This window comes from Alosa pseudoharengus, unplaced genomic scaffold (genome assembly GCF_046254945.1).
Source record: "Alosa pseudoharengus isolate Yale_2024_CS ecotype anadromous, Long Island Sound unplaced genomic scaffold, YU_APseudo_1.1 YU_APseudo_1.1_scf_21, whole genome shotgun sequence".
Lineage (NCBI taxonomy): Eukaryota > Metazoa > Chordata > Actinopteri > Clupeiformes > Clupeidae > Alosa > Alosa pseudoharengus.
This window is the reverse complement of record NW_027468674.1, coordinates 12,950,536-12,960,598: the sequence shown is the minus strand read 5'-3', so window position 1 is coordinate 12,960,598 and position 10,063 is coordinate 12,950,536. Positions and strand designations below refer to the sequence as shown.

General features: G+C 40.9%; 1 protein-coding gene across 1 annotated transcript; it reads left to right on the top strand.

The window, feature by feature from the left end:
• Positions 1-4,997: 4,997 nt before the first annotated feature.
• On the top strand, positions 4,998-8,631 carry timm23a (translocase of inner mitochondrial membrane 23 homolog a (yeast)). Its single transcript, XM_076297922.1, has 7 exons — positions 4,998-5,348; positions 5,578-5,636; positions 5,756-5,849; positions 5,957-6,041; positions 6,482-6,540; positions 7,270-7,380; positions 7,806-8,631. Exons 1-7 carry the CDS (start codon positions 5,243-5,245, stop codon positions 7,916-7,918), a joined length of 627 nt encoding a protein of 208 aa, XP_076154037.1. The 5' UTR covers positions 4,998-5,242; the 3' UTR covers positions 7,919-8,631.
• The last annotated feature ends 1,432 nt before the right edge of the window (positions 8,632-10,063 follow it).

Below are 10,063 nucleotides of genomic sequence, written 5' to 3'. Positions count from 1 at the left end.
TTTGCTCATGTCCCCTTAGGGGCTCTATACATACACATGTAAAAGCACAATATAAAATGAAAAATATGATATAAACATGTCAGTGGTAAACACAGACCGTAATCTACTCACAAAAATACCCCCCTCCCCCACACACACACATATACACTCAATTACTTATTCACACACACACATACACTATATTTATTCATGAATTTAACAAGAAAAGTAAAGCGAGGTAAGTTATTGCATTCATGAGGTTGTTGAAACTTAGATCACTTGACAATTAAGACCACTGACAATTAAGACACAACCATTTTTATATAAGTATCCTTTGCTTTAAAGCGAACTTGAGTTTGTAAATACACCAGGAGTTTATTTAAATAACAATTGCCTGATGGATGCTACTATAGCGCTGCATCAACGTTACTTCCGTGATTTGGGAAAAGCCCGTAAAAGTCCAGGCAGGAAGCATGCATAAAGATGTAGATCCAGGAATGCACTAATATTTTGTACGTAGTACCAGTTTGCAACAATTATTAGTTAACACTAAGTTGTAAACACTAAGTTGTAAACACAGAAAAAAAATATGAAAAACTGGATATACCAAAAAACGTTGATAAAAGTTGGTACCATTACGACTGCAGAAACTCATTCGTTTCTGACAGCGCTAGTCGACCAGGGTTCGACCAAGGGAAAACAGGTTCTGGGAGGGTGTTTGGCTCGGGGTCATGGTGCAAAGGACCCTAGGGTGAAATTACTCCGAACCATCGCTTTAAGGCCTTTTGTGTCAAGATGAGTGGCAACCCCTAAGTATTTCCTCCTTTTTTACCAAATGTATTACTTCAATTTTGTCTTTGTTCAGCTGAAGACGGTGACAAAGAGATTTAAGGGAACATAAAGTACATTTGGCCGTCATTAGCATTGCAATAAGGTCTAATAACACTAGAACTGATGTACGGTCACAGATTAGCATGAAAACCTGACTATAGCCATCAATAGCCATTTGATTTTTCCAATCATTTTGCCAATACATGGCCGTGCTGATTGCAGCACATTACTGTCTGTGGCTGTACTGTGCCGGCCATGTGGTGTGGTGCTGTTGGAACCCTCTACTGGGCCGGACTGGCAGGGGGACGAGTCTGTTGCAGAGGAACAGTGAGATTTGGAAGCCTGTGCTCGCTCTGAAGGGCTCCGGGCCAAATGCAGCATTTGGACACTCCGTCAGGACTGGCTACACACTCGCACATGCAGGAGGAGACCCCTGAGGAAAAACAGGAAACTGTTATTCTTTCTTTCTTTCTCTTTCTATCTTATCTATCTATCTATCTCTCTCTCTCTCTCTCTCTCTCTCTCTCTATATATATATATATATATATATATATATATATATATATATATATATATATATATATATATATATATAAGAACTAATATGGTGCTGAGTGCTGTACAGATTAGCGCACCAGATTCATAATTGATTCTGTGACCTCTGAGGAAATATAGGCCCTTTATCACTCTGTTGTTCCCTCTTTCTCCTTCTCTGTTATGCTCTCTCTCTCTTTCTGTCCTTCTCTCCTTTTCTGTTATGCTCTCTCTCTTTTTCTGTCCTTCTCTCCTTTTCTGTTATGCTCTCTCTCTCTTTCTGTCCTTCCACTATAAACTAAGAGTGCCGCACAGAGCAACTTACCAGACTCACAACTGCTATTCAACAAATTACTTACTTAAGTCAGAAACCAAGGACCTTTCACATATAGTAGGCTGACATATGCAGTCAGAACATGTTAGTACACAGATGTTAGTGTTTGATTTTAAATATTAATTCAAGGCACTTCCATTCAACACCTGCAAACAAATTTGTAAACACACAACAGTACTCAATCCCCAAGGCAAGTATGCTATCAATAATTTTCCACATGATAACATATACATTTCACATTTCACTCCATAATTTGGACATTAAAGGCTTTGTTAAAAGCAAGTTTGTATATCTTTTTAAGTACACTTTTTGAAACCATGAGACTGGACTAGCAACAGATGAATGGGCTGATTTGTTGTGTGTAGCCTGCCTTGTGCAAATGCCCCCCCCAAGTCACTCCTCCTTCTCCCACCCCTAACTCAACCAAACCAGTTGGAAAACAGAAGCACGGCATGGCTTTTTTCATCGCCATGGAAACGGCCCCTTTGGGCTCCCAGAGCTCTTTTTGTTTTCTTCTGTTCCGTTTCATGATGATGTATTTTGTTTTGGCATTCCAAAAATCTCATTATAGGGGTACTTGGAGTGGAGAAAAAAAAAGGGGGAGGGGGTCGAGAGACAGAAATCTCATGACATGAAATGCCAGAGAAGACAAAATAAATAAACAATATTTACGCTTATAATAAAAAAAAGCAAAATTTAGAAACATGTTCACGGTGACATCACAGCTTCGTCCCACACAGTTGACATGTTGTGATGGCAGCAGCTAGCTTTTCTCCCACTCGCGTTTGCCCCCAGAGTCTCCGTTCTCTTCTCGCTGTGCCCATGGGAGGCTGTCCACCCCAGTTGAATGCCCTTTTTGTCGGGAAACACTAGGTCGTTTCTGCTCGCACAGAATAGGCCTGGGTAATTTAGTGCCAGTGCCAGGAAGGCTGAGCTCACTCGAATGACAACAATGGCAAACTTTATTGCTTCACATCAAGGGGTGAACAAAACATACCATAGAGGCAGATTTCAAATAGGCAGAGGTTGTTGTGTTCTGTTGTTTTATTGTTGTTGTTGTTGTTTTCTGCATAGGACAGACATCTGTGAAGCCTGTTCAGCACCTGTCATGATGATGCTCTCTACCTCATACCAAACAATAACATGGATTCCATCAAAGTCTATGCTGAAGAATCAATACACTGGATAGCCTAATTATTATGAATAAGTTTGGAACATTTCTTAACTTACATTTTGCATGCAATATTGTCTTCTCTTTAACATTCCATTTGTCTATGTTCCTCATGGTCAAGTAGAGCCCATTTCCTCTGGTGCTTACTGCCACCTGCTGGTTAATGAAGGAAGGGACCAAATTTACAGATAACAAATTCCAAATTCCATTTTGAATCTTTTTCTACCCGGCAGAGTAAATAGGTTAAGTGGAACACTTCATTTGATCCTAAGTATCTTCATAGTTGCACTTTACAGATTAAAGACCTATTATTGTATTATTGCACTGTAAATAACTGTAAATCTCTTTACACTGATCAACGTTATGATTACACAAACTCTTATCGTAGATTCGTAGTATAACACAGCATAACTCCACTGGTGTTCTGGTTGACACACAGACTTCACAGTTAACTTTTCTTTATTTCTTACTGTTTTGGTCTGCATGTGCGTTCTTTTGTTGTATATATGTGTCATATGAGACAGTCTATGTATGACCACATTCCCTTCAGGATCAATAAAGTACCTATCTACCTACATACCTTCCGATCTACCTTTTGTTAAGCTTTGAGATGTCAAAGGTAAGTGATGTTAAGGGTATAACAAGCTAAAGCTCGTTATAAACTGTATGAGAAATGTTGAAAATAATTATTTGTCTGGTACACTTAAGTGGGTAGATTTTTTTCTGTTCAACTTTACCAGTAGCATATTGGCTAAGTAAGGGGTACACCCAGGGCCGCGGTCTACTCTTTCCTTGGTTTGTCCCTGACCTCTGTTAGGCTACTGTAATGGACAATTACGCCGTTCTTTACAACCTAAGGCCTATTTGCCACACTGATTTGACTGATGACTAACTTTAACTAATAACTTTAGTAACTTTAGGCCAATATTATTATTTCTTTTGAAAAAGATAATTTCCTTCAGGATTAATTAAGTAGGCCTACATGTTTTGTAGGATATAGACCTAGGCCTGTATGTCTCCAACATTATAGAATGCTGGCTAGCAAAATCAGGCCTTTTCATGTTTTCAAACTTGAACAAATATATAGGCTATACAGTATAACAGAGAGACTGAGGAGGAGCTTCTATCCTCAAGCAATCTGTATCCTGAACACACAAGACTATATCAACTTTTTTATTTCTTACACACTTGCACATGGACTGTACATACACTGCACTTTTTATTCTCTATTGCTATTAAAATATTTCTTGATCTTTCTTTCTTCACACTTACACAGAAAAAGCTGAACACCAAACGAAATTTCACTATATGCTTTACGTTAGTATTGCTATGTATGTGACAAATAAACCTCCTTGTATCCTTGTATCCTTGTATATATAGGCTATTCCCATTTCCACTTCAATTAGGCGTAGTTACAGTCAAGTTGCCAACTTCACTTAACCCTCCTATTGTGTTCGTTTTTATGTTTACTAGTTTTGTGTTCCGGTCAAAAATGACCGCTGCATTAGCTTCTTATAAATCCATAGTAACACACATATTATCATATAATGTTGTGATAGACCTTTGTATCAACTTGTGTTCTATTGAATATAACCAATTTTGAACTTCCATTTGCTATTTATGGCCTGCAGGCCTCACTGCCCTGAGCGAATGCAAGTCAGAAAGGGGAAGATTCTATTGGGGAAAGGTTCCAGTGGGGGCTGGCATAGAAGCAAAGAGGGGGAGTGAGGGTGTGTTTGTGTGTGTGTTTTACTGTACAGAAGCACATACATCTGATCAATAAGTATGTGCATGGACTAAATTTTATACATTGTCCATTTTCTCACTCATTCATTTCTAATGGCCAGTCATTTTTGGTCGGAAATACACATGGGTGTTCTAAAGTTAAATAAAACACTCAAATTGTTATAAAATGCAGATGCCCTGTAGATGCCCTGTATTAACAAAGTCAAGGAGCCTCATGATGGTCAGAAAAAGTTAACAATATTTTTGAGAGAAAATAATTGTCAATCGGTCACATTTGACCGCGAACACAACAGGAGGGTTAATCTAGAACTCCTGCATCGCTACTGTCGCAAAATAAATAGTTTTTTGATATTGCCTCACCCTTTACGACAGCATTGCGTAACTGAAGTCTTTCGCCTTTACGGTAGAACGTGGTGGAGGTCAGATACACCGCTGTCTATTTGGGAACATCCTTGGAAATAACTTCGCTCCCCACGTTTCTGTTTATTTTCACGTAATTTGAAGGACATTAACATATAGTTATAATTTGTTCCTGATCAGACTTGTTTCCAGATTTGCTGGCATCAAGTTGTAGTTAACTAAAATTTAGCAGTTTGTGAACAGCTAACGTTAGCTTGCAAGCTTTGCTAGCTAACTCACTATCGAACATGGATAACAACCCACCCGGTTCGAATGGATTTAAAGGTGGAATGGGTGGCCTTTTTGGTGGAGGAGCCCCTGAGTATTCAAATACAGAGCTCGCTGGAGTGCCATGTAAGTAACATTAACAACAATCAAAATTAGCACATACACAAGGGTCTGTGACAGGCTAACGTGTTCGATTAGCAGGTCGTTTGGTTATTGAACATCAAGGATTCCTAACCATAGTTCTAGCTGCTACCTTAGTGGACAACAAGCCGATCAACGACTTTTTTTGAATTGTGACTTTTCGACTATTTATGTCCATGTCAATCTGTAACGTTATTGTTTTTGCCCGTCACAGTGACTGGTATGAGCCCACTCTCGCCGTATCTCAATGTGGACCCACGTTACCTGGTGCAGGTAAGTTAACTTAAGTTTTGTCATGGCAAACTCCCACGCCATTAAAGTCAATGATGTGTCTTCGTAATCAGTTTGGAGTAACGTAGTCTAACCTCTTGGATTTCTATTTTTATTCAAAGGATTCAGAAGAATTTATTCTGCCCATGGGGGCAAGCAAAACTCGTGGTCGTTTCGAATTGGCTTTCTTCACTATCGGTGGATGCTGCATAACAGGCAAGTCCGTCTGAATTAGGAGACAATTAAACTCCCGTCGTCTTAACGATAATTTATTCGATGTTACAGAGAGTGTTTCCTCAGTTGTCCTTATATTCTTCCTACAGGTGCCGCATTCGGAACGGTCAATGGACTCCGTATGGGTCTAAGAGAGACCAGAGATATGGCTTGGTCCAAACCACGAAATGTACAGTAAGTGTCTTGAAATAGTTGTTGAGAGAATCATTTTATCTTATGGAGGACAGAGTTGTCTTACTGCTTGCCATTGTATTCAGCACATCCTGTACTCAAGATAATAACATGAAATGATAATGATACGGACATGTTGATGACTAAATCTAAACTAAAGCACTACTTACTTCACAGTCTTGCTGATCCTAGAACTTACCACCTGACTAGAACTAACTCTCGGTTGTTTAAAAACAGCACTCACTGATGCACTTTTATACACCTTTTTTGAATTGTCCTAGAATTGTAGAGATACTTGCTTTAAAAAGCTTAAACTGTTTACCATGTTGTTAGTCGCTTTGGTAAAAAATGCGTCAGCCAAATGTAATGTAAGGTAAATTGTGTGACCGTTCACCTCTGTTGGCCATTTGCTCAACTTGTCTGATTCTGTGTGTTGTTTGTAGGATCCTGAACTTAATCACAAGACAAGGTGCTTCATGGGCAAACACACTGGGCTCTGTGGGTGAGTACACCATTGTATTAGCCTAGAAATCGAGACGCACCCTAGCGGCAGCAAATTAAATTTGCTGCCAGGGCTAGTCTAGCAACTCTCCGAAAAATTAAACTTCTATCAGGCCAATCAAATCGTGTATAGAGTCGTTAGGCGGGCTTAACATAATGATTGATGGCAGAGTTGCAACGGTTTGGCTTGAATTCCCTGCTATTTGAAAACAAATGTTGATAATGTTGCTGTTGGCGAACAGTGTGACACGAGTTAAACTTTTATTAAGTTGGCAAAAGTTTGAACTAGCCAACTAGCTCCGCTGGTGGGAAACGCATGGGACTCATAGCGCTGTCCTATTGCGTGCAGAGTGAATTTGAAAGACAACCGATTATCCCGCTCCTCGGACTGAGCACTGCGAACGGTGAGTGCCCAGACCCTACATTTAAGTGTGGGTCTGGCTCGTCAGGCTACCATTGTATGGCCTCGGAAAACCTCTTCCACGGACCCCCAGCCATTATATTAAATGTAGTAAACAGATTGAATTGTTGTAGATGGAAAAAGTATTGCCTTATTGATTCCCAAATGGACATTGTGTTGCAGCAACAATTCACATATAGGACATAGATTATATAGAAATATGATCTGGTGAAGAAATTCAGTATATAATGTGTAAGTTGTCTATTTATTAAGTGGATTATCATCTCAGAGTGATGCCAATCGAGTGCCTCTTTCGGTCTCCCCCCACAGCATTGCTATACAGTGTGTTTGGTGTGGCCATTGAAAAGGCCCGTGGGGCAGAAGATGATATCAACACAATAGCTGCTGGAACTCTCACAGGAATGCTGTTCAAATCCTCAAGTGAGTGGTTGGTCAGTGTGTGTGTGTGTGTGTGTGTGTGTGTGTGTGTGTGTGTGTGTGTGTGTGTGTGTGTGTGTGTGCGCGTGTGTGTGCTGTTCAAATCCTCAAGTGAGTGGTTGGTCATTGTTTTTGTGTGTGTGTGTGTGTGTGCTGTTCAAATCCTCAAGTGAGTGATTGAGGCTGCTTTTACATGATATAGGTCATGTGACGTATTGTGTGATGAAGAGATAGAAAGACTTAACGTAAGCCATGATCCATTCTGAAGTCCACGTATTTTCCCTCCTTTACATTATGTATTACCTATTCTTATATGTAGTTGAGTCCTTCATTGTTTTACCTCGATATAGCTGTACATAGATATGCAATTACTGGACCTAATGTCTATATTCAACTTGTGTGTGTGTGTGTGTGTGTGTGTGGGGCAGGTGGTCTCAAAGGTGTTGCAAGAGGAGGTCTTGCAGGCTTGGCTTTGTCCGGATTGTACGCGCTGTACAACAACTGGGATCACCTAAAGGGCTCCACCCCTACCCGCTACTGACCGCCACGCCTCGGCCCAGAGGACACTGGGATACTGGAGGAAATACTGGCTGGGGGACGGGGTGGCCAAACCACAGACTTTTAAAATTTGACTCGGATCACCCTCAACCCATCCTATCCCAACCCAACCCCAAATACCCACCACTTTCCCCTCTTCCTGCTCACTTCACCACTCTGAGGGGATGATGTGGTTCGGCTTGGCCACCGGGACCAGAAGATCTCTGTTTAGGTTTTACTCAGCATATTTATTAACCAGGCAAACGATGCCACGAAAAGTGAAATGTGAAACACTGTGGTGGTGTTTTTTCTTTTCTATTTTTTCTTCCAGTGTTACCCTTTCCTGAGGCCAAAGGAGACGAATGTACACACTTAATGGTTGATCTCTGAAGATCATGATGCACTTTCATAGTCCCAACATGTCTTGTGTCAAGCGTACTTGTTAAGTACAATCCTGTTCGGTCAGTGTGTTGATACAGGTCATCGTCTCCAAGTCGTTTTTGACAGGGGGTCGTGTCAAAGTTACCAAACTGTCCGTTCTCAAGTGACAGTAGGACTTCATTTGGTCAGCAGTCTATGGTGTGTGTTGAAGGCCTTACCGTTGACTCAACTGTTGGTTGACATGTGTGACCTAAAATGCAGATTTGTTTGAATCTCTCCTCGTACAAATGTGCCCGTGTGGCTAGTCGTGTCCTTAAATAAAACCATGAAAAGTCATCTCTACATAAAGCATTCTTTTGAGTCAGTAATTGTCGGTGAATTGTCGGTTACTGTTGTACTGTCAGTCTTAATTGGGTATTATTGCTAAAATTGCACTAAATGAATGACTTCATAAACATTAGAATGTGTTTTTTATGCTGGAAAGGTTAGATCCAAAATAACGTTAATGTGAAAATATAAGTAAATGTTGTCCGCATACTCTATTGTACCCATACGTCGTTGTTACAGCAGATGACGCAGATCTCTAAATTGTTCTCTTCATTACTAATTCCGTGAAGTTAAACAAGGAACTAGGCAACAAAGTGAACACAAGGACAAAAGTAGGGAGAAATTTGCAACGATCTCAACATCCCATTTTCCCCAAACTGACTTCAGGGCTATGTGCTGTGCCCATGTCACTAATATCAAAACAAACAAACCTTGTTGCTCGTGTAGTGATTTATTCAGAATTAGACGCTGGTTGTGTTTTTATGTGATCATAGTTCATGGTTACATTGTTACTGAATAAACAACACTAGGTGACTCCAAGTTGCCATCTCCGTGGCGAACACATGATTGATGAACAGCTTATGTGCAAACAATAGCATTTACAGTCCGTGTTTCGGCAACTCCCCAAGAGGGAAAATGCCCTTTTCCTATCTCAAGTAGACAATGAGCTGAAAATGGTCCTTAGCGTGTCCATTGTAGGTTATGACAAAATAATCTGAAATATACAAGCCAGCGCTAATGTACAGCACACAGTTGTGACAAATGTTGCACATTCAAACCCGGATGTTTGTGTATGAAAGCCCTGTGTTGGTAAAATGTCTTTTATGTACATTTTGAGGAACTGCAGGACGGAGAGCCCAGAGCAAATGTCCAAACGAGGACAGTAAAGTAAAGTATCAAATCCAAATCAAATCAGTTCAACAGAGCATCTGCAGTGGCTGCAGCATACGGAGACATGGATGAGACGAGGAAACATTTGGTTGGTGTTTGAGAATAGCGTGAACAATAAATATTTTGTTTTGTTCTATATGATTTCACGTATAGGCCTAAAGCTGTTCTGGTAGGAAAACTCACTACATGGAACACCTACAGAGATGCTGTGAAAACTACTGGCTGAACAGGAATGAGAAAGTCATGGTCTGGATACAGAGGCGAGCGCACAAGTCTGCTGCAGCGGCGGCTTCCTCGGTTGCACCTGAAGGGGTTGGATGACCCCTCGTTTGCTCACCAGAGACGGAGAGAAAAGAAGGAAGGGGAACAGCATGCACGTTTGGCAACGGCAGTATGCTAGCATGGGAGGTGATGGGCGTCAGGGTTCTAGATGTGTTCCAGGGTCTCAGGCGACACGCAGAGAAGCTAAAACTGCAGAGCGCAACATAGTCCTACAGGCATCATGCGGTAACCGAAGCAACTGTTGCTATGGTGATGTTGACCCCGCCCT